Genomic DNA, 27,084 nt, shown 5'->3' with positions numbered 1-27,084 from the left:
GGCGGGGCGGGGCCTCGCGGTGGGCGGGGCGGGCTGGAAGCTTCCACGGCGCCGCGCGGCGGTTGGGCAGGGAAGCGGGCGAGCTGCGGCCCCTGCCTCCCCCGTGCCGTTCCGCCATGGACTCGCGTAAGCTGAGCGAGCTGCGGGCCTTCGTCAGGCTCTGCAAGCAGAACCCGGGGCTGCTGCACTCCGAGGAGCTGGCCTTCCTCCGCGAGTGGGTGGAGAGGTCGGTCCTGGGCCGCGCCGCCGCTGAGGTGGCCGCGGGGGTGGGGGGGGGGTGGTCTGGCGCGGGGCGCGGGGGAGGGGGCGTGTTTCGCCAGTGGGGGCGGGGGTGGCACGTGTCGGCGCGCGGTCCCGCCGCGTGGCCGCGAAGGGGGGCGGGGGGGTGCGGCACTACCGCTGCTGCCGGTCCCGCTCGGCGGGTCTTCGCCGGTGCGCGGCTCCGGTGCGCTGCCGCCTTCCCTTCCTCCCCTTCCCGCCGCAGGGCGCACCGGGGTTACAACTCGAGCGTTAAAAAGACTTATTTTTTTATTTTGTTTTTTAAACTCTGGCTCTTCCCGTTGTAAAAGCCTGCCCTCTGGCCATCTCAGTGGCTCGGCTTTCCAGGCTGGAAAGCCCCAGAGTAATACTTACCCAGCTAATTCTCGCATTATGCAGCAGAGTTGGCTAGCCTGTCTTAAAAGGAGCCGAGTTTGTGGGGAGGTGAGTGGCGTTGAGTTACATCCTGGTACCCAAAAGCATAAAATACCTGACAGTTTTCACACGCGGAATGGTTCCTGGCCAAAATGTGTTTTGCCCCTTGAAGTTTCATGTATCGAGTAGTTAAAATCTTGCTCCTCTGTGAGGGCACTTCAAACATTTGCTATGCATATAGTATTCTGTGCGCCTGTGGCCTGTCATAGCAGATGCTTCTCAATATAAAAACACCCCTGGGTTCCACCTTGAGCATCCAGAAGCATCAGGTTGGAAGGGTTGAGTTCCTTTGCTGCTGGCAGAGACCCCCCCAAAGCCCCTGTGTTCAGCTGGGGTACCTCTGTTTGGCTTTTGTAGCTATAACCCTCGATGTGCTAAAGAACTCTGAGAAGTGAGCAAAGTCCTTGCAGATACACCTTTTATGAAAGGGGAACTTAAAAGATTTTTATCTAGTGACAAACTGGGATTTGTTTCAGAAAATTTGCTTTAATCTGCAAGTATTATAACTATTTTCTGCTGTATAGTACTTATAATTAGTTGAAAAACTAGTGAGACTTTGTGTGCATATGTATACAAGTAAATATTGCATTTCACAGCATGTCATAATAAAAGTGACTGCAATGAACTATTTGGGGTTTTTTACAGTGATGTCTAAACTTTTTTATGCATCTGAATATTGGCGTGGTTGTAAAACCACTTCTATTTAACTTCACTTGATTTTGCAGTACCGATAGCTGCACATATGCCTAGGAAAGAAATGCATGTCTAGTTTATCCCACCGCAGATCTTTAGTTCCTTTAGCTACTGTAAAAGACTTCAGTGCCTCACCCTAGATTACTTCCACTGTGTAATTCTTAAGGTGTGAGCAGAGTATTTTAGGAGGGAGAGGAAGAACACCGACTTCTTCTGGCCAAAGAAAGAGTTAGGGAGTGGAAAGGTGATCATCTGATTTCTAACTTTCCCCATGTTAATAGGGAGGGCTCTAACTTCCAGATCAATTTTTAGAGTTTGTATCTGGTTAATAGAAGGGCGCTTGTATTATGAGTATAAAAATTAAGTTTTGAACTGGGGAATGTGTTTTCCGTGTAAAATCTGTACTGGATATCTTTATCTCAGAAGTTAAAAAGTATTTTGAAGTAGAGTCTCCTATAGCTTTCTTAAGTTTACTGGTTTTTTTCACATATTTGGGTAAGTTACACACTTGGATATTTGCAGGGGTAGCCAAATTACTTTTCATGTCAAACTGTCTGGAAGTCTGGTGGGTTGCCCTCTGCCCTTCCATAATAGTGCTATTTGCAGTAGGACTATTAAGTGTATTTATAGGGTCTTCTCATTCTTTGGAAACTGTTTGAAACTTTGCACGGTCTGGCTTCAGGTGGAAATAAACTCAGTGAGTCTTATATCTGTCAGGTTTACCTGTATTGATCTGAAAAACACAGGTTTAGTCACCAAGGTAATGTTGTAAGTGATTACAGAATAATGACTAAATGATACTGAAATTCATCATTAAATCTTTCAGCTAAAATTCTGATGATTGATTTGATTCCCCCCCCCCCCCCCCCCCCCTTTAAAGCTAATGATTCTAACTTAAATTATGCTAACTGCTTGTAAAGCCAGAATGGGATACTTTATTTCTGACTAGCTGTTAATATTGCATCAGAAACCTAAGTCCTACCTGTTTTCATGCACTTGTTATCTTCTAACCTCTGTCTAGCTGTTGCATTTAATGTAGATGCTCTCTGTATAGAAGGCGTACACTAGTGTATGATTATGTTTGGAAAGTGTTTTGACATCCCTTTTAGTCATGCCTGCTTTTTAATAATTGCATAAAAATGCAAATATTTCTACTTGAATTGTTATGAAGTGAGTCATTAAAGGGAACACGTTTCAAAAACCTGCAATTGAGCAAAGAAACAATAGCAATCCTTAAAAGTAAAGCACAGAATCCCTAATTGATGAACAGGGCTTTTTGCCTTTTTTTGTTGTTGTTTTGTTCAAATAGATTTTTGACCCTCTTGAATTCATGGTAATCCAATTTAAAGATAATTTTGCTGTCAGTGATGAAAGAGTATGCAGAAATAACAGTTGCAGTTCTTCCAACAAGTTACAAAAGCAGCGCTTCTCATCACTGTGATGAGTGGAAGTAAGGAGTCATTCTTGCAGTGGAGTCCTGACAGCTCCCAAGAGTTGTTACTGGAATTGCACAACTCTGTTTTAGCACAAAGGTTTAATTTAAAATATTTTTGTGTGTGTGCTATTTATACGGCTCAGTACCTGCCTTTTCTTACAAGTGTGTCTCAAATATCTGTATACCGTTGAGGTTAAATACACTGCAAACTGCATGTGTCCTTGCTATCCTTACTTACTGGTTTAAGGGATTTTAGAGTAACTTGCTTTTGAATTGTTCTGGGAATGTAACCCTAGTTTAAATAGAGGATAACTGGATAGTAAAAACTTTCAAGGACTAGGAGTGAAACTGTTTAGCCCTGGCAGTTCATGAAATAGCATATTATAAAATGTGTATACGTATTAGTTAAACGTATCTCATGGACTGTTCTAAGCATGGAGAGTTTTCAGGGAGGTGTGAAGAGGGCAAAGATGACAGATCAGGTTGTTTCAGCCTTGAGATGATGCAAGGTGTCAGACTTAAAACCAGCTGATCTTGGAATTGCTCAATAATTTGATTTCTGTGGTTTTTTTTAGCTTGAGCTGTTCTTAAATACATGAGTGAAAGCTGGGAATGTTATTGACCTTCTTGAGTTAGAGGGTTCTCAGTCTTTTTCCAGGAAGCAAGGCTTTGAAAGAGTCTTACTGTTTAAAAAAGAAAAAAAGTGTTGCCAACAAGCATTAGATGGATCTTAAATTGTGAGCATTGTGTTACTCTGGATATTAGCTGTTAGCACTACTAAAACGCTTCAGAATTTGTAGTTTCCTTTGTGTAGGAGAAGTTCCAAGGCTTCTCTACAGTCTAGAAAAAACTCTGATTTTTAGAGACTGGTAGAGAATTATGTGCCCTATTATCAGCCTACAAGGGTAAAAATTTAGGAGGAACAATTACTACATGTATTGTGTTTCTTGTCTAGTTCTGTAATGATTTATCAGACTGCAGTTGTTTAGTCCTTGCAGTATAACTTCGATTAAGTAACATGAACGTTCCAGGGACACATCTAGATTTTTGCAATAGCTTCAGAAGATGCTGGGTTTTGTAACTTGTGGTATTTTTTTCTTGACAGTTTATCCATGTAAACTAGAGGTAGGATAGTGCTGTTTGCTTGCCTTTTGCTACAGGGCCTTGTGTCTGGATCTGTCAATCCTGCCACCTCCTCTTCCCTCTTCTACCTTCTCTCCCCCAACTCATCCCTGCCCTGTCCTGTCTCACCCCATCCAGGTTTGTTTTCAGCCAGTTTGGGGCCTGACTGTGAGATGGTGCTGGTGACAGGAGGGAGGAAAAAGGGGAAAACGGCTGCAGCAGCCTGACTTAAGAAGCTGTAGGATCTCATCCTTAGGATATATGTTTATGTGGCACTAATTCCTGAAAGAAGATAGTCCTACACCCTTCCAGTTCTTCCTGCTGTCGTGGTTTAAACCCGGCTGGCAGCCAAACACTCCACAGCCGCTCGCTCACCCTCCCCCACCCGGGGGATGGGGGATTGAATTGGAGGGGTGAAGGGAGACTTGTAGGTTGAGATAAAAACAGTTTATTGATTAAAATAAAACAATAACAATAATAGAAAGTACAAATGGCTAATGCACAATGCAATTGATCACTACCTGTTGATCGATACCCAGCCTGTTCCTGGCTAGCAATACTGAAATACCAAGTTCGCGCAATCGCGGTCCCAGAAGTGAGAAAGAACCTGCCTCCTTGTTGGCCAACCCTCCTTTATACACTGAACATGACATTATATGATATAGCATATTTCACTGGCTAGTTTGGGTTCGGTGCTCTAGCTCTCCTCCCTCCCAGCTTCTTGTACACCTGCGCATGGACAGGACATGGTGAGTTGGAGAGTCCTTGATCTCTTAGTAACAATTGAAAACAGTGTATTACCAGCATTCTTCTCATACCAAATCCCATACTGAATCCAAAACACAGCACTATTCTAGCCACTAAGAAGAAAAGTTAACTCTGTCCCAGCTGAAACCAGGACACCTGCCCACTCCTGTTTGCCCATTTCCTTCTCCTCTCCCCCGCGTCATGTCTAACCAGTTGTGTGGGGCCCCAAGGAGTGGGTCGAGTGTGTTGAGTTCATAGAAATGTTTTTTGCCCTTTGGAGTGTGTATGGCCAGAGCAGTTGAAAACTCTCAGTAGGTGGGAATGTGGGGCAGGGGGTAGATGGGAGTGGTAGTTGTTGTGGCAGCCAGCCATTAGGTGTGATTAGATGTTGGAGAATTCAGCCTATGCTTATTTCTGGCTGCTAACCAAAGTCGGTATAATATAGAAGTGTGTTCTATTTTGAAAGCATGCTGTCTATACATAGAATGCTTCTTAACTTGTAGCTAAGGCAAGACATGAATATTGCAATACATAAGAGAAATGACGTTTTTTTGTAGGCAGCAATTTTCTAATTGCATAAGCATTTTAAGCCGTTATGCTTCTCTTTAATTTCTTTGAACTCTGTTCCAAACATAATTCTAATTTTAATAAAAATACTTAATTTTGACTTAAAACATAAGTTACATTTTTAAGGAGAAAATCCATTTGAGCCAAGGAAGTAGCTTTTCCTTGGGAGAAAGGGTGGGTGGGTGATGTGTGATGTGCATGAATACAAGTCACAGTGGAGTTCTAGGTGAAAAAGCCAACAGACAGAGTGTGCATTATGTTAAACTGAGAAAAGAATGGCGGATGTGTGCTTTTTATTTGCTGGTTTTACAGTGAATTGGATCACGGTCTTTTGTGTCGCAACAAAAAGCTGAGATTATCAACAGGATTATAAAATACATGTCACTATTTTGATAATCTTACTGTTTTGTTTTTTCTCTTTTCTGTTTTGCTGAAAAGTATGGGAGGCACAATACCGCCTGCTCCAGCCAATGCCTCCACAGAGGAGACAAGTAAGGTGAGATATGAAGAATTTATCTTTGAAAAATAACCTTTGGACTCTGCAAAAATTACTGAGCAGGAGGAGGGGAAAAATTGCCGTCAATTTTCACTCAAATAGGGTGGGTGAATACGCTAGGGTGAGTGAGTGTGGCAGTTTAGCCTGAAGCCTGCCCATTGCATATTGTAGATGACTTGTTACAGATGGCTTCCTAGTTATTTCAAGTGTTATCATGCTCCATTTCCCTAATCCTGAATGCCTGATGTTCTGTGCAGTGCACATGCCTGAGTCTTGATTTCTTTGTTTTATATATTCACTGTCTGTTTATATACCTTTTCTATAGTCATTACTGGATTAAGTTATAATCTTTGCATGAGAAGTATTGTTGAGCATCGTTAGGTAATGAACAGTTGAACTATCAACTTTTAAGGCAATATTGTGGAAGAGTTTTTCGTTGTTCTTTGTTCGTTTGTTTTAAGGAAGATAATAAATTTGGCTTGTGGATATTCATGGCAGGATTTTCAGAATCATCTAGGTTGGAAAAGACCTTGGAGATCACCTAGTTCAACCATTAACCTCACACTGACAGTTCCCAACTACACCATATCCTTCAGTGCTATGTCGACCCGACTTTAAACGCCTCCAGGGATGGGGACTCCACCACCTCCCTGGGCAGCCCATTCCAACACCTAACAACCCGTTCTGTAAAGAAATGCTTCCTAATATCCAGTCTAAACCTTCCCTGGCGCAATTTGAGGCTATTCCCTCTTGTCCTATCGCTTGTTACTTGGTTAAAGAGACTCATCCCCAGCTCTCTGCAACCTCCTTTCAGGTAGTTGTAGAGGGTGATGAGGTCTCCCCTCAGCCTCTTCTTCTCCAGACTAAACAACCCCAGTTCCCTCAGCCGTTCCTTGTACCACATGTGCTCCAGACCCTTCACCAGCTTCGTTGCCTTTCTCTGGACACGCTCGAGTAATTCAATGTTCTTTTTGTAGTGAGGGGCCCAAAACTGAACACAGTAATCGAGGTGCGGCCTCACCAGTGCCGAGTACAGGGGTAAGATCACTTCCCTGTCCCTGCTGGCCACGCTATTTCTGATACAAGCCAGGATGCCATTGGCCTTCTTGGCCACCTGGGCACACTGCTGGCTCATGTTCAGCCGGCTGTCAATCAACACCCCCAGGTCCCTCTCTGACTGGCAGCTCTCCAGCCACTCCTCCCCAAGCCTGTAGCACTGCTGGGGGTTGTTGTGGCCCAAGTGCAGCACCCGGCATTTGGCCTTACTGAAACTCCTCCAGTTGGCCTTAGCCCATCGCTCCAGCCTGTTCAGATCTCTCTGCAGAGCCTCCCTACCCTCGAGCAGATCAACACTCCCACCCACCTTGGTGTCATCTGCAAACTTACTGAGGGTGCACTCGATCCCCTCGTCTAGATCATCAATAAAGATGTTAAACAGGAGTGGCCCCAAAACCGAGCCCTGGGGGACACCACTCGTGATCGGCCGCCAACTGGATTTAACTCCGTTCACCACAACTCTTTGGGCCAGGCCATCCAGCCAGTTTTTTACCTAGTGATTTTTTTTTTTCCCCAAGCTTGAAATTCTTTTGGAAAAAGTAGAATTCTTTTTTTGGATTTAACAAGACAGTGGATGCTGGAATTACTGGTTAGTTAGAACTGTATGGAGGGATTGTGCGTATCTAGTATCGTCTGTGACACTGAATATGAAGACAGGCATCTTATGTCTGTGCTAAAGGAGGATGTGCTAAGTTACGGGATTCAGAGGAAATTAGTAATGTAGTTAGAAGTTGATAGAAAAACATTCTAAGTATGTGTAAGTGGCAAAGATCTTTGACCTTGGCAAATGGAAACAGTATTTTAATTATTGATACCAGCTTATTGTTCACTGTAAAGGACCTCAGTTTAATAGTATTAGATTGAGAGAATTTTTGATTCAGAGAATGTGTGAGGGAAGGCAGGAAGAGTAATCATTGCAAAACTGGTTCTGAATTGGGTATTACCTGAATTACTTGGTTTTGATTATCAAATTACACAATTTGAAGGATGGGCTTTACCAATAATAGAAGTTCGTGAGTCAAAATTTGGGCTCTGAATTATTTGCATGCATGATAGACTTAATCTGAGAGGTGAAAAAAGGAGATTTGTATCTTAAAAATAAAACAGTTTAGCTGTAGAGCAATCTGATGCTTTGGAGATTAATTTTAAATTTTCTGATGCATTGTTATTTATTAGAGTGGGAATAGAATATCAGTCAGAAATAATGTATGCTTACAAATACATTTCTCTTTCAGAGCAAAGCAGAGGAACAGCCAGAGGAGCCAGTTAAATCACCTGAACCAGAAAGTGAAGAGAGTGACTTAGGTGTGGAAAATAAATGACTTTACCACAGTTCACCAATTTGAATATGATTCTGGAAATACTCTCTGTTTGTAGATGGAGCTTAATCTTGCTTTTTGTTTTTCCCCCAGAAATTGACAATGAGGGAGTGATTGAACCAGACAATGATGAGCCTCAAGAAATGGGAGATGAAAATGTTGAGGTAAGCACAATATTTTCAATGTCTGTGGCAGGAGAAAAGATAGAGAGAGGTTTCCAGTTTAGTCAAGGATAGCAGCTGAGAGGGGATGAGTACTACATTAGCTAGGTAGCCAGCTGTTGCTTTGGGTCTTTTTCTCCTAGAGACCTTACTGGCTTAAAACCACAGTCTTTTCTTATTCAAGGTTAGAGTCCATCAAAAAGTTAAGTGAGGAGAATCAGGTCAGAAAACACCAAAAAAATTTATCAAAACACCTGTGAAAACTGGATATGTTAGAAATCTGCCATCTTTTGAGCATTTTCTAGCTCAGAATAATGGTGGCTAATGTCTCCAAGCTGAAAGCAAAGTTTGTTTGTTTGGTTTTTTTAACTGTGATTTCAATGCAAATTAGAAACAAGATACTGGAATGAGAAAACTGAAGGTCCTTTCTTTGGCACTGTATTAGCATGGTAATTCTGGCCTAGACTCTACAGCTTTTGGGTTTTGCATGTGTTTTTAATTTTCTTTATTTTCCTAGGTTACTGAAGAGATGATGGATCAAGCTAATGAGAAGAAGATCGAAGCGATAAATGCTCTAAGTGAAGGTGAGAAATTGTTTTTTGCTGCGTATTTAAGGACATTATGTACTGTCTTCCCAATGTAGTTATAGTTTTGGGCAGAGCAAGGGGAAATGAGGTACTGCAGCATCTTAATTACAAATTGATCATTTTAGTACTTCCCTACATATTATGGTTAGTGTCTCCAGTGGTTTGTCTTAATGCAGTGAAAAGCTGTGTAATAAAGCGGTGACTTCCGATTTGATTGCATACAAAGGTAAATGTACTAATTTAACTGGGAAAAGTCTCTCCTCCCCTCCAGCATTAATTCTGGAGTTTGTACTTCAGTAACGTACCAAGAAGGAGAAATTGATTTTCCTTTGTTGATAGTGTTTCATTTAAGAAGTGCCTAGGGACAGAACATCCTGTAAGGCAGGTTTAGCAATTTGGGTGTAATTTCATTGCGTAATGATTGAAACTTTACTGGTACTCATATGTAGGTGAACTTCAGAAGGCTGTCGACTTGTTCACAGATGCTATCAAGCTGAATCCTTGTTTGGCCATCTTGTACGCCAAGAGAGCAAGGTGAGTCATTATAAACTAGTGATTTATGTTTCTGCCTGTTCTGTTATTTTCCTTAAGGAACCTAAATACAGTGGCAACTTGAGAATCTATGTAAACTTAAACCACATGAAGGAAAGGGAAAAGTACACTTCATACATTTTCTGTTGTATGTGATTAACCAGATTTGCTGAAGCAGCCCTATAAAGAGTCTTGATAATAGAGTAAATAACAGAATGGTGTTCCAAAATGCATTGCGGTAATATGGCTTTTGGTATGTTGAGTTAGAATAATGCTGCATAACAAACGCTTGTAAAATCTGAAGTTTTTTTCTGGGATTAAGATGATGATTGAAATCATGTCCTGTTTCGATGCAAAGTTAATTGTGGATCATGTGAATTCTCTCCCTGTTGTACCTGATAAATGAATTTGTTCACTGTGAAGTAGACTGGTTTCTGTTCAACAGTCCTATGATTGAACAGGACACACCTATTTCTCAACCCATTCAATACCTACCTCACTGCTAATTACATCTACATCTTCCTAATTCTTGAGGAAGGCCAGAGAAGTCTGGGTTGCAGAAGCAGAAATTCCCACAGATTTTCTTTTTTCCTCCTTTTACACAAAAAAACCCACTAACCATGGATGATTTGATAGTTTAGTGAATTTTTTCTATAGCAAGGTATAATTCAAAAAAATGTTCAACTTCTGATGACTTTCATGTGATTAATTAGTGTCCTTTAACTGTTCCATTCTAGTACATCTTAACTGGTACACACCTTGCTCGTTTTTCCTTTCCATATTAGAGTTTTTGCATGTAACACCACTTGTGTACTTTAATACACTGTTGCTGTTATAGTACTATTTTCAAAACCTCTTGTAGTGCCATATCTTCTTGGGACTTGGATTAGTAATGAAAACTAAGATTGTTAGGAAAAGTGTAAATTTGGTCTATGGTAGAAAAGAGCAAACAATATATTGTAAAACCTGCAGTGTAACAGCAGTGCTGATCAAGTGCTGGGAGTAATCCACCTCTCTGGTGGACTTGGATTTTGGTTTGGGGAGGGGGGTGGGAGGGGCTGTGTTTGGGAGACTAGGTTTTTGTGCAGACAGCAGCACTGGAATGCCTCTCATTGGCGAGGTGTAGCTTTGAGACCGTTTCCTGACATGGAGAGAATGTGTGACATTAACTTCCTCATTAAGGCTTGTTATCAAGCAAGCACACTTGCAGGCACTGTTAATTTAACGGTTGGACTAGATGATCTTCAAGGTCCTTTCCAACCTAGACGATTCTGTTAATTGCTCATAAATTGTTTTCAAGTAGATATAAAAGGGCTGAAGTTCTGACTTGGAGTATCTTGAATATCAAATACTTTTGTCAGTTCAGGAATGTTTTTTAGTGTTTCCTTCAGAGATTTTTAATACGAAATTCCTGAACCTCCTAAAGTACTGCTCTACTAGTTAATTTAATATGCTTGTGTATTGTAACATTTGCAGTTATTTCACTTAACTGACAAGGGATTGGGGCTACTTTCTGTGTTTGTTTTGTTTTGCCTCTTTTAATTTTGATGACTCATCTCCTGTCTCTTTTTGTAGTTCCTGATGATTCTAGCCATTGATCCTTGTAGCTTGCATGATAACTCGTGCTTTGTCTTACTCTTTTAAAGACTATGTAATATAGCGTGCATAATAATATTGTTGTTTTGTTCAAACTGCTAGTTGCCATTGGCTGTAGATTCCAAACACCATGGAATTGAACTGTCCATTGCATGCACTAAAGTTACTCTTGCTGGCAAGGCTTGAGTCTGAACAATGAATGCTATTGCTTCTTGCTAATGATTCACCTACAAGGGGGGGGGGGGGGGGAACTAAATTTCAGTGACTTCATTATCACTATGAAATCTTCTTGAACTCATCTCTTCAAATGTATTGTCTCATTAGCTTGCCTGTTAGTCATCCAAAATTATTTCCAGCTTAAGTTAGTAACTTGGTATTTCAATATGTACAATAAATGTTCTTGTTCCCACAGTGTTTTTGTGAAACTGCAGAAGCCAAATGCTGCCATTAGAGATTGTGACAGAGCCATCAAGATCAATCCTGACTCGGCACAGACCTACAAATGGAGAGGGAAAGCACATAGGTAATGAACTGCACCTGTGCTTGATACTCTCTTTACTTACCTGGGGGGAAGAGTTTAGTTTATGCATTCTTTCCTTCTTTTATGTCTCTAAACTGTCTGTCTTGTACCTGAAAGTGGTAGGCATGAGCCAAGAAGCCATTGTTTGAGTGTATGACTTACAGGAAAGAAAGGATGATGGTGATTTTTTGATGGCAATTTATGAGTAGTTCTTCTGGCATTGTATTTTTTTTTAAACGTATCTTCTAATGGCTTAGTGCTGTTCTGAATAGCATTTTCTAATCACTTGCTAAAAATTGTGAGTTCTAGGACTGTGGGGTTTATTTGTTTGGAGGTCTTTTTTCACTTAGTTCAGTTTTTATTTCCTAACCTGTAATTCTTAAACATTTCTTTGCTGCCCTTATTCCATTAGATCCTAGAGCTCTTTTACATAGTAAAGTAAACTGCCTAGGGAGCCATTTGTTGCAGTGAAGAGTGGTATTAAGCAAACAGTGTAATCACTTAAAATGGTATTGGGCCAGTGTGCATCCTCCCCCCCCCATAGTTAAACTTTTTTAAAATGACAATAAATCGGCTAAAAAAAAAGGTAAGCTGACACTTCTTTTGGTCTGTATAAAAGTGGAAGGAGTAAATGCTAATAGAACTTACCATAAAAAAGGCATTTTAAACAGTGTTCAGAGAGTGGTTTGTTAATGTCTGCAGTTTTAATAAACACCACGTACCCTAAGAGTGAGAAGACTAGAGCTTAGTCTGTCTGTAGGCAGAAGTGCTTTGACCATTGAAGAATACCACCATTTGCTTAAATTTTAAATTATCAAGAGTTTGTATAAATGATTAGTTAAGAAGTGCACGCAGTAGCTTGTATGACCTCTTCAACTAAGATACAGTGCATCCAGTTGGCTAGGATGTTTAAACCCTCTTCACTCAGCACTCACTTAAGCTTGAGGTAGTAGTGGTGTAGACTTGTACAGAACACAGAATGTGTAGTTTTACACTGAACACGTGCCTACTGGTACAGAGTATTTTTATTAGTGTGCTTCACATGTTTAGGTAGGGTACGTCCTCCCTCTTAGACCCTTCTTGTTTATAGCAAACAATGACACTGGCTGATTAAGGGTTTTTTTCCTCATTGTTACTTCAAGCAAAAGTTATTGTAAGGGTATGAAGCAAGCAAGTATCTTCTAATGGCATTGTAGTGTGCAGGTTACAGAAAACACCATGATTATTTAACTTCTGTAAGTCCATATAGCTGCACGTAAAAGTACTGAATGCTGCGTGGTTGTAAATATTTTGAAGAACTGTAAGAGTTCAGTTTGCTTTTTCCTTCTGAATGTTGGTGTCTTCTGAATTCCAGACTCCTGGGTCACTGGGAGGAGGCGGCTCATGATCTTGCATTAGCTTGTAAACTGGATTATGATGAAGATGCTAGCGCCATGCTGAAGGAGGTGCAACCAAGAGTAAGTGAGGAGGCATAATGGGGGTCCCCTCCTCTATTTGTTTGGGTGACATGGCTGCCTTCAAATTCTTCCTATATGCATTTCTTGTGGGAATGTGTTCATCTGTCATGTGATGCTTCAAACTGAGTTTATAAATACTTTTGTCATCAATCATAGCTGTTTATGGCTGTGTGTAGAGAAACTGAGTCTCTGGGGCTGGGCATGGCAGTGAACTATGAAATAGTATGTTCCTTTTTAAAAATCTTAACAGAAGAATTTGAAGCAGTTGAAGTTTGCCAGGCATTTTAGAATCTAGATTAAAAACATTCAGAAGAACAAGAGAACACTGATAGTGGATTTTTTCAAGACGTTTCTGAATTAATCCAAGCTTTATCCTAAACACGTTTTACAAAGGAAGGGTTCTTTGCTGTGATTTGTACTTTCATTAGTCTACCCCATGAGGGCAGCATAAACTCTGTAAGACTGGTTTTCAGTTTTTCTCAAGTGGTTGACCCCAGCATTCTTCTAAGGAAGAACTTTTCTGTAACAAATGTAAGACTGTTGATAGCAGGTTTTCTTTTTCATCTGTTTTGCATATTCCTTTAAAATGGTTGACAGTCCACAGATTGCAGCTGTTGCATTGTATTGGGTTTATGTGACAAGGTTGGGGGCAGGTGGAGACTGCAGGGCTGGCCTCTTGAAAGAAGAGACAGGGAGCTGCCCATGTGTCAGATGGAGCCAGTTCCAGCTGACTCCAAAACAGACCCACTGCTGGCCAAAGCTGAGCCAGTCAGCGATGCCGGTTGTGCTTCTGTGATAACCCTTTCTTAAATATGTTAAAAAATGCAGCACAACAGCTGAGAGAGAGAGGGGAGTACAGGAAAAAAATCAAAAATGAGAGAAGCAATGCTGCAGACACCAAGATCAGTGAAGGAAGGGGAGGAGGTGTGCTAGGCACGGGAGCAGAGATTCCTCTGCAGCCCATAGAGAAGATCATGCTTAAGCTGGTTATCTCCCTTGAGCCCATGGAGGTCCAGTGTGGAGCAGATACCCACACTGCAGCCCACAGAGGACCCCATGCCAGAGCAAGTGGATGTACCCTGAAGGAAGCTGCAGCCCCTGGAGAGTCCACACTGGAGCAGGCTCCTGGCAGAAACTGTAGCCTGCAGAGAGGAGCCCACACAGAAACTGGTTTTCTGACAGGAGGTGCAGCCCATGGGGGACCCGTGCTGGAACAGTCTGTTGCTTAAGGACCATACCCTGTGGGGAGGACCCATGCTGGAGCAGTTTGGGAAGGACTGTATCCTCTGGGGAGGACCCACAGTGGAAGAGTTTGGGAAAGACTGTATCTTGTGGGTGGACCCCATGATGGAGCAGGAAAAAAGTGTGAGGAGGAAGGAGTGGCAGAGGTGCAGTGTTGTGAACTGACCACAGCCCCAGTCCCCCTGTGCCATTTGGGGTGGAGGGAGGAGGTAGAAGAGTGGGGAATGAAGGCGTGAAGTTGAGCTTTGGGAAGAAGGGGATGGGGGGAGCTGGTTTTGGTTTTGTCTTTGTTTCTCATCATCCTATGCTACTTTTAATTGGCAATAAATTAAATTAATCTTCCTGATGTTGAGTCTGTTTTGCCCAGGATGGTAGTGGATGAGAGATCTCCCTGTCTTTGTCTCAAGTGAGGAGCTTCTTCATCTTTTCTCTCCCTGTCCTTTTGAGGAGGGGGAGTGATAGAGTGGCTTAGCAAGCATCTGGCAGCCAGCCAGGCTTAACCCATCACATGCATAAACGTTCATTTGTGTAATAACTTCAGCTTTCAGTTTTTCTACCATGTCTTTGTAGACAGCAAAGCAACAATGGAAACCATCTTACAACCTATTAGCCTTCTGTGTTGGATTGATATGTGGTAAACATAATTAGGTCGTAGGTCTCAACCTTCTTTATAAGAGGTATACTTAATGTTTGACTGAGGGGGAACCTTTTATTTCCCAGTTAATCTGCCCATGCACAGAAACAGCAGAGTATGTCTGTGATATATTGATGTGTAGTTGCCAGCTGTATAGGAATTTGTGCATGTAGCTCAAGGAAAAATGTATGATCTTTTCATGGGTGATTTTTTTATTTAATAAGTGAAGATGATACATTCACTTAATTTATTCACTTCCAGCTTTCCTAGCACTTCTTAGTTTGTAGCACTTTCAGCTGAAAGTCTAACTCAAATTCTAAAAATTCTTAGTTCATTTTGAGAAATACTTAGAAACAATGAAAATCAAAACTTGGAAACTCTTTGTTTCATTATAAAAAAGCAACCACAAAACACTTACCTCTCTTAATGAACTATTGAATGACTGTAACATCAGGTTCTGATAACATGTACTAAATTCACTATTGGTCAGTCCTGCTGTCTGCAGTGTGCTTTCTCTGGCAGATGTACTTCAAGAATGATGTGGTAGGGAATGAGTATCTCCTAGCTAAAATAAGTTGTATTGAAACTTCACTACTTAAAATTTCTTTATTTAGAGTATTCTGAAAGAACAGAAAAGTATCCTTTGTAGTAGTAGTTAGTATCTCCCTTCTTGAACCTTGATTTTGCTGTTTTTTAGTTACAGAAGTGTCACTGGGTAATCATCATACACAATTTGTGAAATCATGAACCATTTTTTGCAATGCTATATAAGGATACATTCTGATTTCAGGAAAGCAGTGCTACAGTTAGTGCTCTGTTGTTATAATGAGCCTTGAGTGAGGGGCCTCAGGGAGTTCACTGCTAACTACCCTCCTCTGCTGGGGCTGTAGATTTGATAGACTTGAGAAAAACTGAGTAATAGGAAGCAAACTTTGTCCCCACCAGCCCTTTCTTGATTTGGTTCAGGAATTCTTTGGTTTGCTTATGTCTAGCTATATATGCTGCAAAGGCATCTGAAACAGCAATAACACTATCTAAAAAGTGTGTGTGTGCAGAGGGGAATTATACTTCTTCTTGTGCCAGTGAAAATTCCCTTTTCCAGAGCAGTTGCTGGTTTTAGCCTGGGAGAAATTAGTATTTCAGCATAAAAGCACAAAGGGACGTGGAATGATAACATTAACTATGGTGCAAGTCCCAGAGCTTTACAGCAAAAAAGTATACTAGAGTACATGTTCTGGTGAATCCAGTTAGGGCTATAGAGAGGAAATAGCAAATGGTTCCTAAAACAAAGGGGCTTTTAGGATGTGAAGTCAGATCTTATTTTTAAGAATTGGTAAAAGCAGATGGTTATGTTTACATGTATTTTGTATTGAAATATGTTATGTAATATGCTAGAAATGTGTATGAAATCTTGGTATTCTATTGTAACAGGCACAGAAAATTGCAGAACATCGCCGAAAATATGAGCGGAAGCGTGAAGAAAAGGAAATCAAGGAAAGAATGGAAAGAGTGAAGAAGGCACGGGAGGAGCATGAGAGAGCACAAAGGGTAAATACCTAGGCTTTAATATTTCTTAACAATTTGGAGAGTGTCATAGTTATTTTGGTTAAAATGATTTGCAGGGAAGAATTACTTTCATTTTAAGTCTTAGAATTGCATTTTGGAGAGTTGATTTCTGTCTTGGTTACTTGACCAATAATGAAATCTGAAGAAGAGGCCATTGTACTGCATCTGCTTTTATTGCTTATGACAAAAGCAGGCTCTAGAATCTCTACTAATCCTGTATTTCAAGAAATCAGTTATTGTATGACTGTACCAGAATAGTTTTTACTTAAAGTACTTATGTCTTCCCAAGTGGGAGGTTTTAAATTCAGGATATTACTTTGCTTCTCTTCCTCACTTCCTGACATGGTTTGCTTGCTTTCTCTTCATGTTTTACTGATATATTTTAATATGTTGCAGGTAGGAGTTAGTTCTAAAAATGTAAGTTGAGAGCTAAAACAAATGCAATTCATATTCAGTAAAAACACACTCTGAATAACTTATCTGCAAAATCATATTAAAGTAAGAGTAGACATCACTGTTTCTTGTCGTGGTTTTGTACATAGTGAAGTGCTTTGTTTATTGTGATAGCCTACCTGCCTGAAACAGTCTGAGTTATTTTTTTTCTCCTAAAACCAGTTGAGCAGTAGAAAACAGGCTGCAGTTCCATTGCTTTGTGTGGAATTATGTGCTTTCATCTGCAGGAGGAAGAAGCAAGACGACAGGCAGGAGGAGCTCAGTTTGGTGGTTTCCCAGGTGGCTTCCCAGGTATTTTATTTTTAAGCGCCAATACTTGAGGTAGAGGTGACTGTTGTTTCCATGTAGAATATTATAGCCATGGTTTTTGTAGCATTTTTTCTCAAGACAGAGAAAAAAATATTTTATGAAGTTTAGAATTGGTCTACCAATAACTGAGCGCTAATGGGAAGAGGGATGGGATTCTCTCTCTTAAAGAGGATTGATGCTGGGTAGCAAGCAGAGGGAAGACAGAAATCAATAACGATGAATAACAATGAAAGGATTTAGGTCTGAGAAAACAACGGTCCAGTATTTGCTTAATAATGTGTTGAAAAACTAGTATAAAAACCTTTTCTGAATTACCCAGGGTGCCTTGGACCCATTCTGCTTAAGAACAATAGTTTTCAAGTTGAAAATTTGGATTGAATATTAGGGAAATCTGTGCTGGTTGTAAGCTGTTGTTGAACAGAACAGATTCTCAAAGGAGGTAGCGCAGTTTACCTTACAGAAAAGCTGTTCTTGAACAGTTCCACAAAAATTGGGCTTTCCATGTTCTTTTTGGATACAATAAACTGGGGATAAAAAAGAGTAAGTACTAATGAAGTAAGTACTCCTGAAGATTGAGAGATAGTTGAGGTAGGCTGTGTGCATGTTCCAACTGGATCAGCTTGTCAGGGGAACCAAAGAGACCGTATCTACCCTGCTCACTCAGCACAGCTGGGGTAGCTGCTGATTAAGGATTTGAAAACAGAACCTCAAGCATTTTGCTTCAGGGATTATTTTTTTTTTTCTTTGTTAGTACAATTTTTTCAAACCTAAAGTTCTTGCCAAATGTGGAATGTGCTTGGGACATACTACTGCTGATGTGCTTTTGCCTTGAATTGTTCACCCCAGGTGTTCTAACTCCTTATGTTCCTGGGCTCGAGACCTACTTCATTTAAGTTAACCAGAAAAGTAACTGCATCTGTGTACAAGGTGCTAGAACCTGACACTCATTACAAACTTCCTGTTCATTTGGGTTAAAAACATGAATGAAATAAGATGTAGGTCTTCACAGAAAGAGAAGGTAAAGACTGCTTTCCATTCAGTGGACCAGCTGTAGGCTTATGGAAGATGTGGCTTTACAGGTGTGGCAAAGGAAGTCTGTCTTAGTCTCTCTCAGTGAGTCTCCTGTATAGATGAATTAAATGTTTCTCATCATGCATTCTTCTTGTCTTGGATTTTCAGGTGGATTTCCTGGGGCTATGCCTGGAGGTATGCCAGGAATGGCAGGTATGCCAGGTCTCAATGAGATTCTCAGTGATCCAGAAGTCCTTGCGGCCATGCAGGTTAGTATTTGTTAAAATCAAAGCTAAATGTTCTGAATGAGGGAAGAACAGTGCCTATGAGCTAGGGGAACAAAGAAAGATGTGACCTTCTGGATAGCAATGAGATGCTTGCTTATTTCTGTTGTGAAATTCTCTCCTTGTGTGTGGCACCAGACTGCCTGGAATCAATGTTAGCTACTTTTCAAACGGATGGGAGCTTAATTAAAGATGCCCCCCCTGCCTAATACTTGTCTATGATAGACAAAACTCATCTCTTTTGAGTGTCTTCACTGGTTATTTTCCACAAGATATAATTCATTTGCTCCTTTTTTGAATGCACACACATTGTGGTTAGTTAATTATGCACAAACAAAAAATGATTGTTAATATTGTTGCAACACAATACATTACAGTAATATTGAGATGATAATTGTCTTTCTCTTAGGGGATTAAGTGTTTGGTTTTTGCTAGAGGCAAAGTAGTATCAGAATAGTTCTGCATCTGGCATTTTCTAAATTCATGTTCAGAAAGCTTACTTCCCCAGTGGGCTTGATTAATTGATTGGTTAATTGCTCAATGTCATGACTACTTTTACACAAGGAAAGTATTCCAGCAGATTAAATAGGATGTATCTAACAACATCAATTTTGGGGACTGGTGGGCTAGGAAAAATTTGAGCTGTATAGCTCATATTTGCATACTAATATGATCAAGTGTAAAAGTGTCTTGTTACTTTTTCTGGATTGCTGTGGTTATACTAGTTATGTGGTGGTCTCAGCTCATTGAACAGCTATGATCCCCATCCAAATAAAAGCATCACAAGGGACCCTTATTTGGTATGCCCTGAAATCACAAAAAGGCATCACTTTCCATGGAAAAGCTCACTGGTTCCCTTAATGGTTGCTGGTGTTTGGAAGCAAACCTTTACTTAGGCTGCCCCAGTTAGCAATGTTGACTTGCATGCAAACCATCCAAAAAAAGGTCTGTGACTTGTAGTTGTATTCATTACCTGGCTAATTTGTGCTGTGATACAGGAGTTTGAAATTAGAGTTGCTGAAAACAGAGCTTTGAGATGCAGCTAAATATTCAGTGCTTGCCACATGCCTTTAAGAAGACTCTGTTGCATGCTGATTATATATACCCCAACATACTGTAGAACTCTGTTGCAAGAATGTGTGTTGATGGTGTTTTCTGATAATGCAGGCAGGCTTTAAGATGTAGAATCTGTCAGCAAAGCCTTGACTGACCTCTTTGCTGACCTCTTGCTGATCTCTTGCTGACCTCTTTGTACAAACTTTACGTCTAGATATGATTTATTCAGCATTTCCTCTATGTCTGCACCGCTACCTCTTCCCAAAGTGTCCAGCTGACTATGTTCTGGTCCTCTTGGAATAGGCAGTATAAGCTCTAGTCTTAAAAGACAGTAGTTTCTGCTGCTTGGCTTCTGCTCATTGCAGCTGTGGAATATGTTGATGGATAATGGTAGCTGGCAGCTATTACATAGGGTATCTGAGGTGTTACGAAAAAGTCTGAAGATACTGAATCACAGAAGTCTCTCCCAAATCACCAATCTTAAGATACTATTTTAACTGACAGTATAGTAGAGGCTTTTCATAGTGAGGAGTTATTGCTGAAACTGGAGTGTTCAGAGAGTAAAGAACACCTTCTCAATCTCCTTAGACTTAGTGACTATCATCTCGTTATCTTTGAGACTGTTCTCCATGAGCTAACAGTGAAATATGCCTGAGTCTGTTAACATCCTGGGAAACCTTACAACTGTGTGTGCCTGAACATGAGCTAGGTTAAACCGGTTATGCTGTCAACTTCAGCTTGTCATCTGTGGAAGCAACCAACGAACCAGATATGGCTGCCTATGGACTTGTTTATAGAAGTTATTGCTCATCATTGGCATAAAGATAAGAATCTCTGCAAACTAGTATAAAAACTTCTTTCTTAATGAAGATTTCCAGTTCCATTAGCTGAAGATTTATTGTCTTCAGGACATTTCCTTTTTTCTTTTTTTCTTTCTGTTTTTAATTGTGGCTGCATTAGTCTTTTATGCACAGAAGACTCAGTGGTAAAACTTCTGTTGCATTTCTTTTCATAGCTTCTTAATGGTATTAGTTGTGACCTTTTGCAATGACTTTTAAGCTTATTTGCCCCTAAGCTTTTTAATCTCCAGAAGAATTGGCTGAAATTTTTGTGTGTGTTTCTCTTGAGGGTTCTATAGTACTTCCTATCTTGCATGTGCAGTTGCTTTCTCTGGACACAAAATGATACTTTGTTTTGGAGAGCTGTCATGGGTCAAATGTAAGCTCTTTTCAAAAGGAGTGAGGCGTTAGGATGAATTTATGGATTCTTTATTTGACATGTAGTCATATGTTAGACCCAGACTTCCACCAAAATGTGTAAGTTTGAAAAAAGAATAGTGATAACTTTTTCCTTAGAAGTATTTTTCATCCTTCTGCAACTGAAGACTACAGCATTAGAAAATTGAATGTTTCACGATTGCCGTTTTATACAGTGGTTCCCATTCTGCCTGTGTACAAAATATTTCCTTACGGAAATGTTGATATCTTCAGCCTTAAACTTTATTCTGATAATGGGGGAGTCCATGCCTTTCAGTACGCCACACTGCTCATCAGTGTGAAACCCTGGATGTGTTAAACATTTTTATAAACGCAGTCCAAGGTTGAAGGCTTCTGGGGAGTTGCACAAATACAGAATAATTTACTTGCTGTGAATTTACATGACCATAGAACATGCAGCATAAAATTGGATATTTAACATTCATTTAGGTGTGCTTTGACACAAATCAGTGAATAAGCTTACTCAGCTTTCTGTTCCAGATTCATATACAGGTGAAAACACACATTTAACAACATGACACAATCTTTATAGTCATATGCCCTATTTTGAAGTTGGAAATTCAAGAAGTTTCAGGTTATGAAAGTCATCTTTTTTCTTTGTGTAGAAATCCCATAAAGTGGAGAAAATATCTCCAGTATCTGTTTTCTGAATTTCAGCATCCTATTTTTCATAGAGTTTGCAGATTCCCTCTTGTGAGGGAGACAAAACACTTGTAAATCCTTTTAACAAAGGGTAAGACTTGATTCTTGGTTCCCAACATGTATAAGACATGACTGAACCATGTGGGTGATTTCAGTGGAGTCCACACCTACCAAATGCAATTTTGGATCAGACTTGTTAAACAGCTTTTGTCTGTGTCTGATACTAGAATAGATACAGGATGGTGTTACTGTAGCACAGACAGCTTTAAGGACGCCAGTTGGTTTTTGATGGTGTCCAAAGACTATATCTGCAGTAGCAATGGGTGAGAAGTCTAGGGAAATTGTATCTTTTCGGTGAAACTATTTCAATGTGCTAGAAAGAAGAGCAAGTGAAATTACAGCTAATGCAGATGATTTGTATTGGACATAATAAACTGCTTGCACTTTAGCTGAATTGAAGAAAACTTGAATCTTTGCAGAAGTTGCTTATAATGGAAACATTTTTCCAGGCTGAGATGTAAAATTGGTGTGTACAGATTTATTAAAGGGCACTGTTGAAAACATACACATGTAAAATGAGTAAAACCAATTCTAGTTCAGTGGAGGCCAAATGTGTACTACAAGTACAGCAAAGATGGATTAATGCATCTCATATTAAATAGAGAAGATGAAGTTGTTATTTGTTTGACCACTAACTTTAATGTGTATGTGAATGTATTTATCAATTGCAACACAGTAGCGTGATGAGAGATAACAAGGTTCTCTTCCAAGTGTTATTTCTCAGAGGAGGTGGGAAATGATTGAGAATTAGATGCATTTTAAAAAGCCAAACATTGCCACATCATCTGCTCACAGTCCAGCAGATTAAAGTTTCTGCTGCGAAAAGGAAAAGGGGTGAAAGGGATGAGTAGCAGCTGTTGCACAGAGGAGGGTTATCCTATCATGCATGCAACCCACATAGAGCTCCTGCCTCCTTCAAAAAGTATTTGAAGATGCCAGAATAGAAATAATCCAGTAGGTGTGGCTCTGTTTGGCTCCTGTTTTGAGGAAGAACTCTTATCCCCTTTCTCACACATTGAGCTATTACTGTAACAAGTTCAATAGTGATTCTGGTGTTTACTGATGCAGCATTAACAACATGCCCGAAACTCTAATCTAGTCTTGTTATGTTAGAAGATGAGTAAGACTAGATTTGTGTTGGAACCATGCACCCACTAACTTTTGTAGACTTGTTTTATAAATGCCCTAATTTTTTGCTCTTTGTCCTGCAGGATCCAGAAGTTATGGTTGCGTTCCAAGACGTTGCTCAGAACCCAGCAAATATGTCCAAGTACCAGAACAATCCCAAGGTCATGAATCTCATCAGTAAATTGTCTGCCAAATTTGGCAGTAAGCCATAAAATCCCTGGTTCTTAAAAATCATATCTGGGAAGAATTGGATTTGGCTAACCAGTGTTGCAATAAAACAAACCATTGTACCTCTGATCTTCTTAAGAAGAGAAACGGGGTGTTCTAAGAACTGCTCTCTAGTCCCAAGTGTTGACTTTATTCAATGATTGGTTTACAGCACTCAAATTATACTCAGATGACCTAGTTTCAACCATCCCTTCTTGTCCAAGAGTTGCAACCTTTTATTTTAAGTATTACAGAGTTTCCTTTGAATGAACACTTCTGTAAGAAATTGTAATATTCCAGGAGTGTAAGATAAAAACCTGCTGTTGTGTTGTTTTGGATTTTTTTTTTTTAATGACTCTTAGTGAGCAAAGAGAAAGGAACTTTAACAGTTGAAGTCTGTCTTAATCCCTTTAGGACAGAAAAGTTGGCCTAGTCACAAATAGCAAAGGTGGGACAAGTCTGAAGAATTAACTGGATAAAGGAATTGTCCGCAAATACAAGTCCTTATTTTTTTTTTTAAATGGGTGACTGACTTTATATAGATATTAAAATTACCAGTATAAGCATGCTAGCTAGTTACACACTGGAACTTCTGGCAGTACTGCAAATAATGTAATATTTTGATCACCACAACTGTGCAGCAAAGGTACAGTCCTATCCTTTGCACAACCTGGCATGAAGCAGGTATTGCAGAGGCCACAGAGGTTTTGTTACTTGCTCAATTCTTGTCCAGCACCTTTATGTAACATTTTATTTATCAGTCTGGGTATGGGAGAGCATCTTACTGTCTGTGCTTGTGCTCTTGTCCTTTCCCAGTTGGCAGGTCCTCCGCTGGTTGCACTTGCCCTTCACTGGGGCCATGCTTACCAGTTTTCATCTATTTGGAAACTTTAGGGAAGGAATCTTGTTCCCATCACTACCTCTGTCCCACTGAATGCAAGCCATCCAGAACATGTAACTGCAGAGTTACAAATCAGTGAAGGGGAGAATACCCAACAAAATTGCAGCTCTGGGTTCTGAGTTGGTTTGAGTCCTTACATGCTTACTGATTAAAATTTCTTGGCCAAAGTCCTGCTGTCTCTTTAGAGGTGATGACTCTTCCTTTACCGCATACTGTAGTCTTCCATCTTTTCTTGTATCCTTTTCTTTAAAAAAAAAAAAAGGCAAAAAAACAACCCACCAAAAAACCCAAACCAAAACAAAAAGCTGTTGTCATGATTTCATACTTCCGTGGTTTTGAGGCTTGTGATATGGAGGAAAAGGTGAAGTAATTGGAGCAAGCGGAACATTCTTCTAACTTGCAGATGAACAGCATGGGTATCCTTGAAGCAGTGTCTGTGCTGATGATGTTCAGTTGATTTGTCTACCAATAAAGACAATTGTTGCTTCTGTTTGTCTTAGCTAAAACATTATCTTTCTGTGGAAGAATGACCATAGTTACCTGTTTACCATTTGAATCTCAACATTTGTGTTACTCTTTTGTAATTCTGTATCTTAAGCCATAACGGATGTTACCATTTTAAAATAAATCTGGATTGGTGTAGGACCTCTCAACAGTTGCAAAAAATAAATCCCCAAATGCTTTTCTCATACTAATGACCCTGCAGAATGAAATGTGAATCTTTTTTGCTTAAGAAATATAGTTCTGAATACTTCTCTTAGCCTTTAAAAATAAAGGATGGTTTTGAAAAATAAAGCTTTTTGAGTTTGTGTAACTTTCTGATAAAACCTATTTTGCTTAAATTAAACGTGGAAGTGCTTTAATGAAACTGTATATATAACTGTGGTTTAAACTGGAACTAAATGCTTAAGGGCTTGTCTTCATGACCAAATGAACTCAAGTTATGATTGAGTGTTGCTGTGTGCCTGGCTTTTGGTCATATTCTTGATCTTCTCTTCCCAAGAGGAGATGCTTGAAGTAGGTCACCCGTCAGTATAGGCTGAAACTCAGCTTCTTCATTCAGGCTGGTGTGTATGTGCTGTGCATGATCTAGAGTATCTTGAATATAGATTTATTCCCTACAGTTTCCTGTTACTCCATCTTAGCTGTTTGTGTTTGTCTGCCCATGACTAGTCAAAAGTAGAAAGTTACCCCTAGCTAGTAGAAACAGTCATATCTGTGTCCTGCCTGCTTGCTTAACACATCAGTTGCCCTTATTCAGAGCTGAATGACTCAAGAAAAACATTCTCCCTAATTTTGCTGTTAGCATTGGCAATCTAGCTGAATTCTTGTTCTTGGAGAATGCACATCCTGTAACTCCCTTGTTTTTGGTGTTATCTGATAAATTAATTGAGGAGCTGTTTGGACCCCATCTCAGTTCCCCCAGTTGGCATGTGGATGTCCAAACAGCTGAATTGGTTTGAACGGAAGTGCAAGTGCAGAAAGTTAACTGCACAGGAGATGAGAAAAGATTCTAAGTTCCAAATGTGGGATACAAGTAGCTGTGTGAGGAACTTGTTATTTTCAGTGCTTGCTCCAGTATTCACTGGCAGCTCCTTCAGGTTATTTGTTTCCATCGCAGCACAGAGTAGCGGAGGTTGTTACAAGTACAGCAACAGCAATCAACTTGGCTGACACTCTGACTCTCAAAGCTGCCAGTGTGTATGGTGGTTCAGCTAGCACAGTGCGGTGTCAGCAGAGCTGACCCAGGCTCAGGTGTGCATTTCTGCCATTTGAAGCAAGTCACGTACTGTGCTGTTCGGCCAGTCCAGTGCCATAGATTAGATGACCTGGTCTGCCAGAGAACATGATGATACACCTGCAGCTGACTGGTAGTAGAGGGTCATAGCCTTGTTATTGTGTGTGTTTGTCTGAGTGACTTGTCTGTCCTCTGTGGTTCAACTGCTGCCCAAGGGAAAATAAATGACAGGTCAGATGCCACTTTTAGACTGTACTACACAGTGAGCCCTATTGTATAGTAATATGGAGACTGCAAGGCTTGGTGCCTTTACCAAAATTTTTTTGATAATTTCATTTCAGTGTTGGGCTGTGAATAAAAGCTGTTTGTCCAAGTGGCTTGGTTTGTCTTTGTTGGAAGGCCATGATCAAATGGGCAGGAGCCAGACTGTCAGAGTTGGATGAAGGCAGGTGGGACAAGAGCCGTGATAGGCCAGAGGCAGAATGGGTCAATAAGTAAGTATTAAAAAGCCATGTAAAGGTAAAACCATGTCGTAGAAACAGCTTGTTGCAAGTGGCCAGCAGTAGCATTGGTAGTCTAAAATATCTGTCTTTAAACACCACTTTGTTCTTGTTTGTTACCTTCAGGGCCATTGCATAAAGGTTGTACAAGCCATGCTCTCTCATGTGCCTGTACATCCCTCTTCTGTTTGATGTAAGAGCAAGCAATATTGTTATAGTTGCTTGTAGCAACTGCTGTCCAAGCAGAATCCCTCACCCAAAGGGATGGGAGGTTGTGGACCTAGCAAGGCTGAGTTGGATCCAGGTCAGCTTCACATGTACCTTCCTGTGGATCGTGGCATGCTCCTGACTGGAAGTGTTTGGAGCCCCTTTGAAATCCCGCAGGACATCCAGGCTGAGGGATACTGCAGGGTTGTAGGGCAAGCGGGTTGTTGGAATAATGGTAGAGGCTAGAGGGTTGTTTCCTTTCATTGGCTGCAGGGTAGTCTGATAGTGGCTGGTGCTGGTACAGAAGTGGACTGGCATCCTCAAGCAGGAGGGTGATTCACTAGGAAAATGGCAGCAGTATTTTCTTCTGATGTCTAGAGAAAGGTGTCTCGTGAACCTTATTTAGAGCTTTGCAGAGGTGGGCCTCAACCTTAGTTAATACATGATGGAGTGAGGGCAGCATTGTAGAGTAATTCTGGATTACCAAAGAGCTGAAATGGAGTAAAAACCAGCAGCTTCCAATTGGATGCAGAGACCACTATGTTGAGTACTGCAGGACGAGCAAATGTGAATACAGACAAAGCAGGAACAGTTTTAATGTGACAAAGAAATGAAGCAGATCAGGTGGTAGCTGGTGAATCTGTGCTATGGAGCAACAAAAAAGTTCAGGTGATTTTGGGCTACAAGTCGTTGATCGCCTTGTGAATCAGAGCTTAGGTAAGTCTCATTCTTCTGGTGTGGTCCTCACAAACCGGAACGTTACGTAAGATAAACCTTCCTCCACCCTCACTGACTGGAGGTCCTACTGAATGTAAATACCAAGGACTTCCCTGTAAATCAGAATCTTGATGACTAACCAAGATGTTAACTTTTAATCTTGCTAACAAAG

The 27,084-nt window shown here is 40.6% G+C and overlaps 1 protein-coding gene across 1 annotated transcript; it reads left to right on the top strand.

The window, feature by feature from the left end:
- Window positions 1–14: 14 nt before the first annotated feature.
- On the top strand, window positions 15–24,545 carry ST13 (ST13 Hsp70 interacting protein). Its single transcript, XM_074826743.1, has 12 exons — window positions 15–226; window positions 5,696–5,753; window positions 8,045–8,114; window positions 8,222–8,292; window positions 8,807–8,873; window positions 9,326–9,410; window positions 11,416–11,526; window positions 12,878–12,980; window positions 16,288–16,404; window positions 17,103–17,166; window positions 18,364–18,464; window positions 22,726–24,545. Exons 1-12 carry the CDS (start codon window positions 117–119, stop codon window positions 22,852–22,854), a joined length of 1,086 nt encoding a protein of 361 aa, XP_074682844.1. The 5' UTR covers window positions 15–116; the 3' UTR covers window positions 22,855–24,545.
- The last annotated feature ends 2,539 nt before the right edge of the window (window positions 24,546–27,084 follow it).

The sequence above is a fragment of the Strix aluco genome, chromosome 5 (genome assembly GCF_031877795.1).
Source record: "Strix aluco isolate bStrAlu1 chromosome 5, bStrAlu1.hap1, whole genome shotgun sequence".
NCBI lineage: Eukaryota > Metazoa > Chordata > Aves > Strigiformes > Strigidae > Strix > Strix aluco.
The sequence above is the reverse complement of the archived record's forward strand: the minus strand, read 5'-3'. Positions and strand labels throughout refer to the sequence as shown.